General features: G+C 36.4%; 2 protein-coding genes across 3 annotated transcripts in view; one reads left to right on the top strand and one right to left on the bottom strand.

The window, feature by feature from the left end:
• The window catches only part of LOC143897887 (CLIP domain-containing serine protease HP8), a 39,252-nt gene that overhangs the window by 17,910 nt on the left and 2,835 nt on the right, over positions 1 to 18,507 (top strand). The window lies entirely within an intron of this gene.
• On the bottom strand, positions 817 to 2,926 carry LOC143897893 (uncharacterized). Of its 2 annotated transcripts, none has more exons than XM_077406856.1 (2): positions 2,066 to 2,926; positions 817 to 1,626 (listed from the first exon to the last, which is right to left on the bottom strand). In XM_077406856.1, the coding sequence occupies exons 1-2, from the start codon at positions 2,468 to 2,470 to the stop codon at positions 1,534 to 1,536; spliced, it is 498 nt and encodes a 165-aa protein (XP_077262982.1). In that variant the 5' UTR covers positions 2,471 to 2,926; the 3' UTR covers positions 817 to 1,533. The 2 variants fall into 2 exon arrangements, with proteins under 2 accessions (XP_077262982.1, XP_077262981.1); XM_077406855.1 differs by having other exon boundaries at positions 2,082 to 2,926.

The following is an 18,507-nucleotide window of genomic DNA, read 5'->3' as shown; positions in this document are numbered from 1 at the left end:
CACGTGCCGGCATGGCTCGCCAGGATGTATCTCGCTGGCTTCCTCTCAGTGACGATCGCTGTTGTCCTTTTCCGATCCGTATATGTTTCACAATTATCTTATTTATCGCACACGAATAGGCCGATCTCAAATACTTTACGACTTAACTGCGAAAAGATGATGCAATTATGCGACTCGAATTTATGTATAACGCACGATGTTTCACGCACGATATCTGGGAGACGAATGCTCGCCCGGCCGGGCTGCGCGCCCCTCCTAACATGCTCAAGCATGCGCGGTAAACACGTGCCTCGCCGCCTGGGACGCAACGTTGTCGGCGCCGCACGCCCGCTTTTTCCATGAACTACGTAGAACGCGCGGCTTGACCTATCATATTACAATCGACACTGATGGCCGCAAAAAAGAATAACACAATCTCTCTCTCTCTCTCCTTCAACTTCAAACAAGATCATAAAGATCATCATTGATTGACACGTGATAACCCTGAGCATGAGAACGAATTTGGTTAAGACTAGCTAATCCTGAAACAATCCAACCGAGTTTGGTCAACTGAGCTATAGGCGTATTTGGTTCTCCCTTTACTATACCTTCCTCTATAATCTGAGTGTACAAATCTATTTCTATTATTAGGTTAATGAAACCTGGCTTATTAAATGACGGATCTGCTAGATTAAGATTATTCAAATACAACCATGCATTCTTATCATACGAAGGAGAAGGAATAGACGAAGTCAACTTTGGCAGAATATAAGCGGTTGTTTTTATTTCAAATTTAGATGGAAAACGTGGTTTGATTACAAACGAGGTGATCCCTTTAGTTTTATTAGTCCCTTGTCCACCGATACCTGTCTATTCGTAATTGAGTAATTACCGAGGATTCTTCATTTATAAAATTATCATATGCGTTTGCTATGAAACTACTTAAGACAAGTTGTTGACCAAGACGATTGACTATTGAATCCATTGTCTGCTAGAATTTAAATTCAAAATAGCTTTAGTGAAATATTTAATTTTAATATTTCTATATGTAAACCTTCGCGAAACTCTATTTGTTGCTTTCTCAATTCGGATGTACTTTGTAAATGTATCAATAGTTAGAATGAATCTTTATACTTTAATATATATCTTTATCCGGAATCATAAATCCATATCCGGCTCGAAGGACCAATGTTTGCACAAGCTCGCGCACAAGCCTGATCTCGAGAATCAGATGAGGAAGGAACAAATGAAAAGAATCTGTTTATTGAAAGAAAGATTGCATTTCGTGATTTATATGTAATTCAAATAAAAACTTTAAAGTGGGCAGAACTATACAAAGAATACCAACATTTGTTGCATAGAAGAAGGGAAACTGCCCTAAAACCTTCCCAGTATTCGTGAACAAAATTATACATCGGTAATATAAAAATACAATATAAGTACAATAAATGTCTCAAATGCATAAAAGAAACAAATAAATGGTTATCAGAGAACAGTCCTTTCTTTAAATATGTATCATAATATACTTTGAGGTTTTACTGGGGTATTTCTTTATCATAGGAAATCTTTATTATAAGAAGAATTGTCATAGTATGTTCTCGTATAATTTCTCTTGACGTAGTCAAGCTTAGAATTAGTTGTTCTTCTCTAAAAAAAAGATCGTTTAAAACATAAACATAAATCAATTAATACAAGAATATCACTTCAGATAGAATTTATATAATCTGGGAAATAATGTATCAATCTTTTATTTTAAATAACGAATTACTATCATCAGTCTATTAAATAATATGTTATTTGTAATTTCAATACTGATTGAGTATTACCAAACTAGTGTCTAAATCTCGGCAAAGCATTATACTATATTATGAGCGATTACTATAACATAAGCTATATACATGACATGAGCAACAACCAAAACATAAGCGATAAGTTTCTCACTGAGTTTACTGAACTAAATCTTGTACTAGGCAGTCTTTGATTGACACATTAATTCACCACAGCATGTGTTAAAACTTGGATATTCAAAAATTGATAAGTTTTTATCTAAATTGTGAAATTAATATATACGTCCCTCTTTATTTACCACTTTATCTACTGACTTTTTGGTCTCGCTCCTCTTTTCTTTCTCTTCCTCCTCATTTATCGGTCCTCCTCTGCTTCCCGTCTTCGCGTTGAAATCACCTCCCACTAGCACCCATTCTTCATCCTCTTTTTGTACCTTCTCCCTTAGTGTTTCCATCGTATCTTCCACCTTTTGACTGTACAACGTGATTATTCTCCATTTGTTTCTATTATACTCTAATCTAATTTCTACCACCTCGTCGTTAATCTCCCTAACCTCTATAAGTTTTAAATTCTTGTTGACTGCTGTTATTATTTCTCCTTTTGCTCTTCCTTTCCTGATGTGTTCCCTTTTCGCTGGTACACAATTCCAAATAAATTTGCTGGACAATTTATTTTCAATCTTTCTCCATTTATCTTCCTCCATCCATGTTTCTATTAGTCCTATCACGTCAAAATTCTCCAAATATATATATATATGGGCAAATCCATTACTTTTCGACCAAAAGTTGCGGGGGTGGGTCACCGATTTTGATGCCGATTTTTTCTTTGAAAGTACACTAGAAAAGGAGATAATCCTGAAAATTTTAGCTTGATTCGATCAAATCCGGCCGCTGGAGAATTTTTTGAATTTTGAAAAAAGTCGATTTTTCAGTCATTTTCAAAAATTTATATCTCAGCTTCTATATAACTTAGAGACTCGTTTGAGGCCGCATTCTTTTCTGTAAACTCTCTACTTTTAAGAAAAAAATTGGTCATTGGTTTACACTCAAGTCCGGCTTCACGGCGAGCTGCTAACTAAACCACTGTTTTAGATAAATTTTGCCTATTTTTGAAATGCTGTCATATCTACAGTTTTCGAAGTAGAAGGTTGATCAGCAGCTGATATTTTTTGTTCAGGTATACTCTGAAGAAATCTACCCATTTTTTGCTTGATTGCTTTTATTTCGTTAAGTTATGGCCATCTAAAGCCAATCGATTTTCGAAAAATCGCCATTTTCAGATAACCAGAACTTTTTTCTTTCAACTCGAAATCCTTTGAAATTTTCAGGGAATATACTTCATTATATCCTTAAATAACCCTGAAAATTTCAATTTTGGAATAGAAGTGGTTTTCGAGTTATGAAGTTTTTAAGATGTCAACTTTTCGATTTAATATGACATTTTTTGTGGTTTTATCATCAATTTTGTAAATTTAATGTAAATAATTGATATTTTTCGGAAAATATATTTGAAAATAAGGAGCAAAACGGATTGTTTGAGAAAATTGAGGGAAAAAATTAATATTTTTTATTTTGATTTATTTGTTTAAAATTGTTCAAAGTTTATATAGTACTAACGTTAATACTGTTATTTTTAATGTTATTTTGTTGTTATTTGGAAATTTGTATTCAACATATTATTAAAAAATATAAATAAATATTTACTTTTTAAAAATTTTAAACAAATAAATCAAAATAAAAAATATTAATTTTTTCCCTCAATTTTCTCAAACAATCCGCGTTTTGCTCCTTATTTTCGAATATATTTCCCGAAAAATATCAATTATTTACATTAAATTTACAAAATTGATGAAAAAATCACAAAAAATGTCATATTAAATTGAAAAGTTGACATTTTAAAAACTTCATAACTCGGAAACCACTTCTATTCCAAAATTGAAATTTTCAGGGTTATTTAAGGATATAATGAAGTATATTCCCTGAAAATTTCAAAGAATTTCGAGTTAAAAGAAAAAAGTTCTGGCTATCTGAAAATGGCGATTTTTCGAAAATTGATCGGCTTTAGATGGCTATAACTTAACGAAATAAAAGCAATCAAGCAAAAAGTGGGTAGATTTCTTCAGAGTATACCTGAACAAAAAATATCAGCTGCTGATCAACCCTCTTTTCCCCTCCGCTATTCTCCATTTTTTCTACTTTCTTCTCTAACTGTTTTATTCTAATTTTTTAAACTCGCTTTTTGCTCTTCCCAAAGCATTTCTCTCATTCTATAATCCTCCCTCAGGTCGTGTATCTCTTTCATTATCTCTTCTTTAGCCTTATTTTTTTCTCTCTCTTGTTTATCCATTTTCGCTAAAATCTCTCAGCATTTTTTCCGTCTCCATGCCTTTTTCTTTCTTTTCCTCTCTTTTTATCTTGTTTGGCGGCAATCTTATCACTCTTTTTTCTTTACTAAAATTTGCCAGTATTTCCTTTTCGGTTTTTTCTGCTATTTCTTTTTCTTCCTCCCTTCCTCTTTTCCTTACGTATTATAATTGATCCTTGGCTTCCTGTCCTATCTCTTATTTTTGACAGCTCCTCCGCCCTCGTGGACCTGCCTCCTGTAATTCTACCTTTTTCTATCGTCCTGTTCTCCTTCTCGTCTTTCTTCAAGTTAATATCTTTTTTCTTGCCTTCCTCCCTCTTCTTGTCCATCTAAATCATTTTCTCGTTTTTTATCTCTTCAGCACCTCTTTCCTCCTGTTACTTTCTTCTTTATCGACATGCTTTCGTGATGCTCCGATTCTGGTTTCTCCGTGCCTGCTTCCGCTTTTATCACCTAATCTCCAACTTTGTCGCAGCAACACAGAATCCCCGAACTCGTCTGTAATTCGACTCCTACACTGCCGATTTATATCTGCAGTCAGTCCTGCATATCTGTGCATCCAAACCACCTGAAACAAAGTTGCCTCACGGCGAAGGAACGGCAGATAAGCTCGAAAAAACACTGACGCGTTTGACAGGCATGCTTCTCTCTACTTACTTATTGACAGTTCCGGAAGTCCAAGAATTTATGTATAAATTACTACTTATTTGAAAATTAATAATTAGTAAATAATAATTATTAATTTTTTTATTAATGAATATTATTTTTTTTAATAATGAATAATTAGTCTTAGGTAAATTACTTATTTTTAAAATTATTAATTAGTTTCCCTTACAAAAAAGTATTACTGACTAAATACTTAAAATCTCAGTGATTTAATACTGTCAATATTTATTTGGGAAATACTGGGAAAATACTGGTAGTGATAAATATTATAGGTAGTGATTAATACTACACAGAACTACTGGTGCTTAGTATTGAATTACTCACCGATATTTCGATTTCCGATATTTACTTGGCATAAAAAATTTTTTTTTTCGAAATTTTATTACTATTTTATAACTAAATTTGTTTCTTAAGATATGCAGTCTATAATTATAAATATTTTCTCGTATTTAAAATAACACACTTACCTTGGTGGGATCGAATAACTCGGGACCTCTGGATCGTGAGCCAACTGCCTTACGTGGTAGACTACTTCTTAATTTGATGTAAGTGTGTTATTTATATATATTATATATATATATATATATATATATATATATATATATACTAGGGTGATTCAAAAAAACTTTTTTTTATTTTTTGCAACGCACCCTAAAATATCAAAGCTTACCTAAAAAAAAGAATTTTCCTCAAAAGTTGAGCAAATTTGAACAAGTTTTAGAGGTCGCTACCAGCGATTTTCAATATTTTTGATTAAAAAATCGGTTTTTTTTCAACTGTTCAAAATTACATAACTTTTCGAGTTTTAATGATAGAGGCATGAAATTTTCAGGGAATCTTCGTCAATTCATGTAGTTTATGAATATTGAGTTAGAAAATTTATTTTTGGAAACAATTTTTTTACGTTTTTTTTGTTTTTAATAAAAAAATAATCGTCTATAAAACAAATAGACGCCAGCGATCTGGGACATGGTTTTGACTTTAAATCACATCTAGGTAATCCAAAAATACATTTTAATAATCAAATGCTTGAACATTGGTGAATTTGTTGCTGAAAATTTGTTTAAACAACAAATTCAAAAAACCACGTTACCCGTAATGTAGAAATAACGCATGTCATAATCTTTATTTAAGTGTCTGTATTGCATTCCAACTTTTGTTGTCAAAGTTGATAGAATAATAAATTATCCAAATGCTACATATAGTCCAGGCAACGTAGGCGAAAAACATGCGTTATTTGGAAATTTGTTCTCGAAGAATGAATTCACTTGAAACCTTTTGGAAAGTGTTTTTCTACCTTTAAATGGAAAAGTTTACCTATTTATTTTATGTGCTCTTACCTATTTTTGGAAAAAAACGAAAAAAACCAATTTTTTTAAGAAAAATGTGAAAAAGTGATTATAATTAAAAAAATGTTACATGTATAATCATGAAATTTATAGGTAATGTGTTTTCAAGGTTGCTGAATACGAATCTGAAGTAAAATTTTCAACATTATAAAATGGCGACTCAAAAGGGCGGGTATAAAACACTTCCAACAATTACGGAGACTGTTCTGTGGCGGAGGCGCTTCGCAAACTGATTTCCTTTTGTTAAACCTCAAAAATATATGTAAACGATTCTTAAAACAAAAGAATGTTAGAAAAAGGATGGAGACAGCGTAACATTTGTTTGCAGCGAGCACCCGCTTACTCGCACGCTGCGGTTATCCGCGCGCGAGCCGAGAAATCCTATACAGTTTATAGCACTCCCCGGGAAATTTTACCTCTGTTTCATATACAATTCTTTAAGATTCGGTCAATTATTTCCCGAAAAGTTGGAAAAATTTTGGATACCGGTTCCAAAAAAAATCGGTAACCAAAAATTATACACTTTATATCACTCTCCGGAAAATTCTACCCCTGTTTCATATATAATTCTTTTAGATTCCGTCAATTATTTCCCAAAAAATTGAAGAAATTAGAAAAACCGGTTTCCAGAAGATCGGTACTTCATATACAATACTTTCAAAATCGGTCCAATATTTTATAAGATTACCCCGAACAACAGTACAAACGACAGTAAATACGACTTTTTTTACTAAATTGCGTGTAGCCACCAAAATAAAAGTTCAAAAAAATATTTCCGATATAAGGTAAAGGTACCAATACCCGGACACTTAAGCATAGGAAATGTACCAATACCTGGACACGTATCTGTGTCTGGATACCTTTAAAAAAATATAAATTTATGAAAATAAACGTTTGGATATTATAATTAAAATTTCAAACTACAAGAAAAAATACTTTTATCTTTGATTTTAATTCGCGTTATACTTATAAATAATAAAGGTGTCCGGATATAGGTACATGTCCGGGTATTGGTACCTTTACTTTACAGTCTTGAAGTTTAAGACCCAAGCTACAACATCCCATAAATTATTTTCTCAAAAAAATATTTTTTTCTATTACTTTTTTGACTTTGAAAATAAAGAAATTTTTATATTTTCTAATTTGACATTTATTTTTATATACTTTTTTGAAAAATACACCTGTTTAATATTTCGTTTTTCAAATAAAACATGTATTATCTTAAAGTACATATTTTCAGCTTTAAAAAACCCTATTATTAAATTTCAATATCTATTTCCTAAGCAATAATATCTGCAGTCAAACTTGTTAATCAATTTTGAAATAACAAAATTTCAAGAAAACTATCAATTTTGAGGTCCCAACTTTTAAAAAATAAATTTTTGTAATTTTTTTCACTTATTGCATGTTATCAGCACATATTTTAAGAATATAATGCTTTAATTTAGAAGTGAAAATCTGCAAATTTAAATAAATGGCAATGATATTAGTAAAATAAGTCATAAATTTCACATCGCCTCTCTTCAAATTCGATTTAAATATACTCAAAATGCTTTCTCAATTTTTCTAAACCACTTGAAAATGAGTAAATTACGTCTACTTTCAAATGCTGCACGGGGGAGTATGAGGCGCTCCCCGGATTTGCGATTGGTCAACAAAATTTCTCGAAGGACCAGAGGGCCCGTGCCCTCGCGAAAGTGAATAAAGCGAAGCAAGCAAGCGAATATCAAAAATGCGAGGCGACTCACCGTGTCGTTGCCCGGCGCCTCCTGGGTGTCGACGTCGTCCTCCCGTTGGCGAGATCTCTGGCGTGCAAGGCGAAAGCATGCAACAGTCCGGTATAGCAAGCGGGCACGGACAGGCAGGTATAGCAAGCAGGCACAGATAGGCAGGATAGCAAGCAGTCACAGATAGGCAGGATATCAAGCAATTAGGCCTTCGTGGTCTGCGATAGGCGACCGAGCACTCCGAGTTTGCACATGCAAAACGGTAACGTGTGAGCTTCACGACGTTCGACTGGTGAGTGCCCTCTTCGGCGTTCTCCGGCTCGCGCACCTGCGAAGTACGGCGCGAGCGAGTACCGAATTCTTCTCATAATTGGGGATGCCACCCGTGGGCGGGCAGCACGAGTCGGGTGAGTCGCGCGAATATCGACAAGTGTACTAATCGCGATCCACCGACGTTTCGCTAATAGGCGCAATAATTTAACCCGGTATAATTAATCAATACAAGAACCGTACCATTAACAATGTGAAACGACAACACGAAATCAATCTTATAATTAACTACTATTTACACTATGATACACGGCAGTGCGCCAAACAAATGCTTTTTGTAAAATTTGATTCTATCGATCCAATCAAAAGTTACAACTCTTTTTAAAAAGTGCGCGCGCGCCCGCGTACTCTGCAGGCGGCTTCACACGGGACGGCATCGACGCACTTTGAAACGTTAATTAAAAAATTATTACTCCTACACATATTAATATTAAGAAAACTTTAGATGTTTCTTTAGTAAAATTTTCTCCTCTTTTGATTTTTGATTGGCATGATTCATTTTTTCATAAAATTAATGTTTTTTTAGTTATACTAAAAAAACCGATTTTTTTGGTCTTTTTTGTTAAATAAAACATTTAGCACAGGGTTTACGTTGGTAAACTTTTGGGACATGTTTTCTGAAACTCAAAAGAACACTTTCCAAAAAAGTTTACTCTTTGAAGAGAAATTTCCAAGTGTTTTCCTACATTGACTGGACTAATATTCAATTTGTTACAACATTAACTTCTTTTCTGCTTAATACAATAACACCATTCAATTTTACGAATTGCAATTGTTTTTTTACTGCGACTCATATTTGTAAAATGGATAGATTAATAACAATGCTACTTTTTTCGTAATGTGTCATAATAATTTTATTATAAGTAAACAAACAAGTAGAAACTTGCACATTGTTTCCTCGTAGTTTTTAATTGTGCAAGTAGAAACTTGCACATTGCTTCCTCATATAGTTCCTAAGTGTGCAAGTTTTTATTTTATTCGAGGTATAATTATCGGTATTTATTTGTTTTGGCTTCCTCATAGAGGAAGCTTTGTTAGCAAAGGTTCTGATTTCACACTTAACTCTTTTGGGGACTGCGTAAATAATTATATACATTCACTAAAAAATACTAAAAATACTTGTCCACTTAAAAACTCAAACAATATGCAGATTTCTACTTACACACCTAAAAACTCTAAGAAAGCCCGATATTATAAATATTTGAGATAGCGATTTATTTTTAATTCTATTATATTTTCCAGTCTTTTCTACCCCTATTTCATATATAATTGGTTAAAATTTGGTTGATCAGATCAAGTTTTATAAAGCTTCTATGTATGTACGAATTCTTCGAAATTTCAAATGTGTGTAATACGAGATCTGATTAATCAAATTTTAATGAATTATATATGAAATATAGGGGTAGAAAAAACTGGAAAATATAATAAAATTAAAAATGGACTTCCGTTTCCGGTTGGTTAGGTGTGAGTTGGCGATTTGTGCGAGCGAAAAGCGAGGTGCGAGTGTGAGAGATAGAGCGAGTGAGAGAGCGTGGAGAGTGAGAGGTGAGCTCGGTGAGGGAAAGGGAAGGTAGGAGAGTGGAGGCAGCGCGGAGGATAAGGGAGGAGAGTCCGTGGAGGCGAAGGAAAATTGGGAAGGTTGAGGTTAGAGAGACGAGCGTAGAAGGGGAAGGATAGAGAGCGCGAGAGTGAAAGGCTAGGGAATTCTGGGGACTTCGGGATAACGCCGGGAAGTAGTACGGCCGTAGAGTAGAGGATAGATGGCGCATTTTGCGGATAGGTTGGGGAAAGAGAGACGCGGAAGTACGGGGAATATAGATGAGCTTTCCAAGAGGAAAGGAAGTATAGAGGAGATGTTTAAGAGGAAGAGGGATAAAATAGAGAAGGAAGAGGGCGCGGGGGGGAGGAAGAGGACGAAGACTTCTCGAAGAGAAGCAACAAAACGGTGAGAACGCCACCAGGGGGGGGGCAGGGGGGGAGGATATGGATGTGAAGGGGTTGTTGAGAGGAATAAGGGAGGAGATGAGGGAGGGGTTAAGAGGAGTGAGAGAGGAGATTAGAGAGGTGGCGAAGGAGCAAAAGGAGGCAATGATGGAAGAAGTAAAGAAGATAAAAAGCAAATTGAAAGAGAGAGAGAGGAGATGTGGAGAAGGGAGAGAGGAGAACTCCAGAAAAGAATAGAGGACATGGAACGAAAGCTGGAGGGGATGCAGATGGAGGTAAAGGGAGGAGGTCTTGGGGGAGGAAAAGGTAGAGAGGAAAGCGGAGGAGGGCCGAGGGAGGAGGGGAGGGGAGAGGCTGATTGGAAGGAGAGGGTGGAAAGGCTGGAAAGGAGGTACGAAGTAAAGGAGAGGGGAGAAAGGAGAAGAAACATTCTGATAAAAGGAGTGAAGGAAGATGCGGGAGGAATAAAGGGGGGAGTGGCGGAGGTGATAAAAAAGTTAGGCGTGGAGGTGAAGATAGAGGAGATTAGAAAAATAGAGGCGGGGAGAAGAGAGAAGGGGGGTATGGCAGTGGTGAAAGTGGGAAGTGAAGAAGAAAAGGCGAAAATAATGAAAAATAAGTGGAAACTGAGAGGCGAAAATACGTGGATAGACGAAGACTTGACATGGGAGGAAAGAAGGATAAAATGGAAGATAAACCAAGTGGCATGGAAGGCAAGAGGAGAGGGTAAAAAGGTACGGATAGGGATGGGAAGAGTATGGATAGAGGGGGAATGGTGGGTGTGGGATGAGGTTAGAGGTATGCTTAGGAATGGCAGAGAGAGGTGCTGGGAGGAAGGGCAAGGGAAAGGAAAAGAAAATGAAAGAGAGGAAGAGCAAAGGCAGGGGGAATAGAGGAGGGAGAGGGAACGGGTAGGGGGGAAGAAAGAGGAGCAAAAATTGAGAAGGATAAGAGAGAGGAACTGGGTGGAAGAGTGGGAGAGGAAGAGGGAGAGGAGGGAGAGAGGAGAGGGAGAGGGGGGGAAAGTAGTATTTATAAGGTGGCCTTTTGGAATGTGGCGGGGCTAACAAATAAAGATAAAGAGTTTTGGAAAAGGCTGGAGGATTGGGACGTAATGGTGTTATGCGAAACGTGGGTGGACGGTAAGGGGTGGGAAAGGATAAAAGAAAAAATGCCAAGAGGCTACGTATGGGAAGTGCAGAGAGCAGGGAGGAAGAGCCGGAAGGGAAGGGCGATAGAAGGAATGATAGTAGGGGTGAGGGCAGGGATCAAGATGGAAAGAGAGAAGACAAAAAAAGATAAGGAAGGGATAGTATCGATAAAAGTGAAACTTGGAAAAGAGTGGTGGAGGGTAGGGGGAGTATATATAAATAAGGATATGGACCGGAAGTTGGAAGACCTGAAAGAATGGGTGGAGGAGATTGAGAGGGGAGTGAGAGTGCTGATAGGAGGGGATTTTAACGCAAGGACCGGTAAGGAAGGAGGGTTCGTGGAAGAGGGAGAAGAAGAGATGGGGGAAGGAGAGAGGAGATCGAAGGATGGCAAAGTAAATGGGGAAGAAAAAAAGCTGTGTAGATTCCTGGGGGAACGTGGGTGGGCGATTTTTAACGGAGGAATAAGAGGTGATGAAGAAGGAGAATGGACGTATACAGGGGGAAGAGGGGAGTCGGTGATTGACTACGTGTTAGGGGACAGGAGGACAAGGGAAAGGGTAGTACGGGTGGTGGTAGAAGAGAAGGTCGATTCAGACCATCAGCCAGTGACAGCGTGGGTGGAAGGGTGGGAGGAAGGTATGGATAAGGGGAAGGGGGGAAGGAGCGGAAGTGGGAGAGGGGACTGGTCAGAAGAGGGCAGGAAAAAATTTAGAGAGTTAATGGGGGACAGGCAAGCTCGAGGAGGGGGAGTGGAGGAAGAGTGGCAGAGGTTGAAGGGGAGGATAAGGGAGGTATTAAGGGAAATGAATGGAAGGGGCAAAAAAAGCGGAGGAAGGGGCTGGTGGGATGAGAAATGTAGGGAGGGAAAAAAGAGAGTTAGCAACATGTTAAGGAAATGGAGAAGGGAAGGAGGAGAGGGGGACAGTTACAGGGAGGAAAAACAGCGATACAAGAAGCTATGTGAAAGGAAGAAAAAAAGAGAAGTGGAGAAATGGGTAGAGGAAGTAAAGGAGGTCAGGACGGAGGGGCAGGTATGGAAGGTGGTAAACAGGGAGAGAAAGAGGAGAAGGAGGGTGAATGAGGGAATTAGTATGCAGGAATGGGATGGGTACTTTAAAGAGTTGTTGGGAGGAGTGAATGGGAGGGTGGTGATGGGAACAAGAAGAGGGGAGAGGAGGGAGGAGGAAGAGGAGATAAGGAGAGAAGAGGTGTGGGAGGTAGTGAAAAAGCTTAGAGAGAAAAAAGCGTTGGGAAGTGATGGAATTCCGAATGAGGTTTGGAAGTTTGGAGGAGAGGTAGTAAAAGAATGGCTATGGGAAGTGTGCAATAGAGTGTGGAAAGGAGAGGGGTGGCCGGAAGATTGGAGGGAGGGAATTATAGTGCCTATAGGAAAAAAGGGGGAGGGGGAAAGAGTGGGGGACTACAGAGGGGTGACGTTAGCACAAACGGCATACAAAGTGTATGCTGCCGTACTGGCGGAAAGGTTGAGGAAGGAGGTTGAAGAGAAGGGCTTGCTGCCACCGAGTCAGACAGGGTTTAGAAGAGGGGTTGGGACCACGGACAACATTTACGTATTGAATCACTTGATAAACAGGCAAGTAAATGGAAAGAAAGGGAAGATGGTGGTGATGTTCGTGGACTTAAAAGCAGCTTTTGACTCGGTGGACAGGAGGATTCTAGTGGAAGCCATGAGAAAAAGGGGAGTAAGAGAGGGCTTGGTGGAGAGGTGTAAAGAACTGCTGGGGGAGACGATATGCAGAGTAAGGGTGGGGGAGGAGGTGGGAGAGAGATTTTGGACAAGAAGGGGAGTCAGACAAGGGTGTCCGTTAAGTCCGATTCTGTTCACCTTGCTGCTGGCGGACATTGACGATGAACTGAAAAAAGGGGGTTGGGGTGGAATAAAGCTGGGAGGGAGAAAGATATATACACTGGCTTATGCAGACGATATAGCGATGTTAGCGGAGAATGAGGAAGATATGAAAAGAATGATAGGAAAACTGGAGGGGTATTTGGACAGAAAGGGATTGGTATTGAACAGTGAAAAAACGAAGATAATGAGATGCAGAAAAGGGGGAGGAAGATGGAAAAAGGTGAGTTGGAGGTGGAAGGGTAAGATAATAGAGGAGGTGAGAAAATTCTGCTACTTGGGATATGTAGTAAAATGTAATGGGAGGCAGGATGAACATGTAAAAGAGAGGACGAGGAGAGGGGCGGCGTTGCTGGGACAAGTATGGGGGATCGGAAAGAAGAGGTTTGGGGGGGATTGGGGTAGGAGAATATGGTTGTTTGATAAGCTGATATGGACGGTGATAAGTTACGGAGTGGAAATATGGGGGTGGAGGGAAAGAGGGGAAATAGAGAGATTACAGGAAAGATATTTAAGGTGGGTGTTGGGAGTGGAAAGATGTATACCGGGATATATGATTAGGGAGGAGTTACAAAGGGAGAAACTAAGAGGAAGGGCGGTTATGAGAGCATGGGGGTATGAGAAAAAATTGGAGGAGGGAAAGGGAGGGGAGCTGGCAAGGGAATGCTGGGAGGAGGTAAAGAGGAGGGCGAAAAGAGGGGTGAGCAGGGGGGGATGGGAGGAGGAGAGAAAAGAAGCGGCGGAGAGCAGGGGCTGGAAGATAGAGGAGGTGGAGGAGCTGAGGGAGGATGGGATGTGGAGGGGGGAGGACGTGCTTGAGAGAGAAAAGAGAATGCAAAGAGAAGAGAGGTGGAAGGAGATAGGGGAGGCAAAATTTAACAAGTGGTATGGCATGATAAAAGGGGAGGGGATACCGGAGTACTTAAAAAAGAACTGGGGAGAAAATAGGTGGCAGAGGGTGGCTAGATACAGGCTGGGAGGTGGTATGAGGGGGGTGAAACATTGGATGGCAGAGGAGAGAAGAGTGTGCAGGGTGTGTGGAGGGGGGGAGGAGACGTGGGAACACGTGTGGGAAGATTGTGCAGATTGGGGGGGAGGGAGATCATGGCAGGAAGCGGTGGGGGAGGTATTGGGGGAAGAAGGGGAGGGGGAGAGATGGGTGAGGAAATTAGAGAGAGTAAGGGAGGGAGAGGGTGATGGAGGGGACTGGGAGGTAAGGGAGGGGAGGAGTGAATGAGAGAAAGAGGAGGAGTGAGGAGTTTGTAAACGGAAACGGAAGTCCACAGAGATAGGGAACTTGCGAGCGTGTGTGTGTGTGTAAAGATAGGTAGGGCGATTAGTATGTAAGGTTAAATGTAAAATAGGCTAAGGTAGGTTAAATGAATGTAAAGGGTTGGGAACGTCCCTACAAAACGCCTTGCAACCCTGAGGGGAGCCAATAAATATATCTATCTAATAAAATTAAAAATAAATCGCTATCTCAAATATTGAGAAAGCGGCAGCGTAAAACACATTTTTCAAAAAAAGGAAAATCTGCATAAAATCTATACCGGTAGACCGATTTCAATAAAATTTGAGGAGGACATACTTTCTATGATACTCTATTTGTGTGCAAAAATTCAAACTGGTATCTAAAAAATTGTAGAAGTAGATGCGTGTACAAAAATCCGTACACACACACACACACACACACACACACACACACACACACACACACACACACACACATACATACATACTTCCGGACATTTTTTACTAATATGATTTTTCGACATTTTAGAACATTCTAAACTCGAAAAAAAATTTTTTCACCATTACAAAGTTTCCTCTATGAGGAAGCAATAAGTACAATGTACTTATTGTTTTTTGAAAATAAAATTATGACAAATTACAAAAAAGTTAGCATTGTTATTAATCTATCTATTTTACAAATATGAGTCGCAGTAAAAAAACAATTGCAATTCGTAAAATTGAATGGTATTATTGTATTAGGCAAAAAAAAGTTAATGTTGTAACAAAAAATTATTGAATATAAGCATTTGGATAATTTATTATTCTATCAACTTAAATTTGACAACAAAAGTTAGAATGCAATACAGACACCTTAAATAAAGATTATGACACATACGTTATTTCTACATTACGGGTAACGTGGTTTTTTGAATTTGTTGTTTAAACAAATTTTTAAATCTCACCGATGTTCAAGCATATGATTATTAAAATGTATTTTTGGATTACCTAGATGTAATTTAAAGTCAAAACCATGCCCCAGATCGCTGGCGCCTATTTGTTATAAACGATTTTTGCTTCCTCATAAAGGAAGCTTTGTAATGGTAAAAATTTTTTTTTTCGAGATTTTGATGGAAATAGGTTTAGAATGTTTTAAAATGTCAAAAAATCATATTAGTTAAAAATGTCCGGAAGTATGTATGTATGTGTGTGTGTGTACGGATTTTTGTACACGCATCTACTTCTACAATTTTTTAGATACCAGTTTGAATTTTTGCACACAAATAGAGTATCATAGAAAGTATGTCCTCCTCAAATTTTATTGAAATCGGTCTACCGGTATAGATTTTATGCAGATTTTCCTTTTTTTGAAAAATGTGTTTTACGCTGCCGCTTTCTCAATATTTGAGATAGCGATTTATTTTTAATTTTATTATATTTTCCAGTTTTTTCTACCCCTATATTTCATATATAATTCATTAAAATTTGATTGATCAGATCTCGTATTACACACATTTGAAATTTCGAAGAATTCGTACATACATAGAAGCTGTATAAAACTTGATCTGATCAACCAAATTTTAACCAATTATATATAAAATAGGGGTAGAAAAGACTGGAAAATATAATAGAATTAAAAATAAATCGCTATCTCAAATATTTATGATATCGGGTTGATTTTTTTTATCGATAAAGTATCATTTAAGGAAGGTTGGTATTGAATTTGGCGAAATCTGCATATTGTTTTAGTTTTTAAGTGGACAAGTATTTTTAGTATTTTTTAGTGAATGTACATAATTATTTACGCAGTCCCCAAAAGAGTTAAGTATGAAATCAGAACCTTTGCTAACACAGCTTCCTCTATGAGGAAGCCAAAACAAATAAATACCGATAATTATACCTCGAATAAAATAAAAACTTGCACACTTAGGAACTATGAGGAAGCAATGTGCAAGTTTCTACTTGCACAATTAAAAACTACGAGGAAACAATGTGCAAGTTTCTACTTGTTTTTTATTATAAACAAAAAAACGTAAAAAAATTGTTTCCGAAAATAAATTTTTTAACTTGATATTCATAAACTACATGAATTGACGAAGATTTCTTGAAAATTTCATGCCTCTATCATTAAAACTCGAAAAGTTATGCAATTTTGAACATTTGAAAAAAAAAACAGATTTTTTAATCAAAAATATTGAAAATCGCCGGTAGCGACCTCTAAAACTTGTTCGATTTTGCTCAACTTTTAAGGAAAATTCTTTTTTTAGGTAAGCTTGGATATTTTGGGGTGCGTCGCAAAAAATAAAAAAAGAAGGTTTTTTTTAATTACCCTAGTATGCGAGTCTTTATATAATTAATTGTAATAAAGTAGATTGCACAAGAACAACTATGCCTGGCTCTTATTGCCAAATTACGGAATATGATATATTTAAAATGATTAAAAAGCCAATGACCATGCATAACTAAAACTAAAATTATAATATATGGAGGGGTAAAAATCACAATGGTGTAGTCAAATTTTTTAAAATATTTTTTCGTGTGCATAGATGGAATTTATATATTGTACAGATTGCATCTATGCACACGAGAAAATATTTAAAAAAATTTGACTTACTTCACTGTGGTTTTTACCCATCCATATGTACGTGTAGACAGTAAAACATAATAAATAGATTTGTGATTGATAATGACAGAAATAGGTTCAATAATAAACCTTTAATCTAATAGACTACAACGCAAGATTAACATAATTCAGGTTTATTGAAATCTTATGCATTACAATTTTTGATTAAATATGAATATATAATGGATCAACGAGAACACTTTCAATTAAATAAAAATTTAATTTGTATGTTAATTAAAACCTTATTTGTTCCAAATATAAATAAAATTTGAACTCAGGTTTGTTAGATGCTTATTAAATATTAATATGATCCATATATGCGCCTAGACAAGTTAAAAATCCACACAATAGCAAGATCTTATTTAAATTTAATTTCGATTCATATTAGAAACATATTTGAATTTAATTACTTTTAAATTTAATATTTGGTTTTTATTTAAGTTTAATTTCGTTCATGTAAATGACTAATATGAACCATATTTAAAACATATTTAACTGTTTTTCGCGGGAAGTGCATAGCTCTTGCATTTTTTGTTTAGCTTGATATCTTCTATATCCCTCCTGTTTAGAATATACAGCATTTTTAGCATGCGGGATTTATGCCATAGTACAGACATTTTGTAAAACTCAAGATCTCCTATGTGTTCTTTTTCCTTCTTTTTTTGGATCGTATAACAATAATAATCTTTAATGCATCTATCGCTCTTCTTTTTTCTTTAAAAAAATTTTTAGTTTTATAATTTGTTTATTATTCTTACTAGTTTATTATTTTAATAAACTTTTTACACATTTTATAACTTATTATGACATTTTATTTTCTTATTTATAAATATTATTTGTAATATTTTATAAGGCGTATATTCCACCTATGAATATCATATATTCCACCTTTATGGCAAAAATGCAAGGGTTTCTAAAAGTTTTTTTTGTTAAATATAAGAAATAAATATTTCATTTTCTAATTTTTTTATAGTAATAGACAATATAAAGTTTTTATTGATATAATTCATTTGCCTTAAACATAATAAATAGTACTCGATAAACTAAGTTGTCCTTAGGTGCGGCGTTATACCGAAGTTACTCTATTTGTCCAGCAGGTCCGGGGAAAATTATGAAAATCGAGATTTATTATCAATTTTTGGAACAGTCATATAAAATATTTTTAAGCTTTATACCTTTGATATATCTTTAAAATGAAATCAATTGTATATTTATGTGTTGAAAGATAAGTATTTAATTTATTTGTTTACGTAACATATACATGTGTGTAGAGGTAATATAGGTAATTATGAAAAATATGCGTTATTTTCTTCTTACAAGCTGAACCCAAGGCCACGAACAAGGACGTGAGGGAATATTGATCCCATTTGTGTGCGTGTGCGTGTGCGTGTGCGTGTGCGTGTGCGTGTGCGTGTGCGTGTGCGTGTGCGTGCAGTGCATATGCGTGTGCGTGTTTGTGTCTTTTTCATTTTTTCTCTTTTTTTCT

Source organism: Temnothorax americanus, unplaced genomic scaffold (assembly GCF_048541705.1).
Source record: "Temnothorax americanus isolate GAGA-0224 unplaced genomic scaffold, ASM4854170v1 Scaffold21, whole genome shotgun sequence".
Taxonomy (NCBI): Eukaryota; Metazoa; Arthropoda; class Insecta; order Hymenoptera; family Formicidae; genus Temnothorax; species Temnothorax americanus.
The sequence above is the reverse complement of the archived record's forward strand: the minus strand, read 5'-3'. Positions and strand labels throughout refer to the sequence as shown.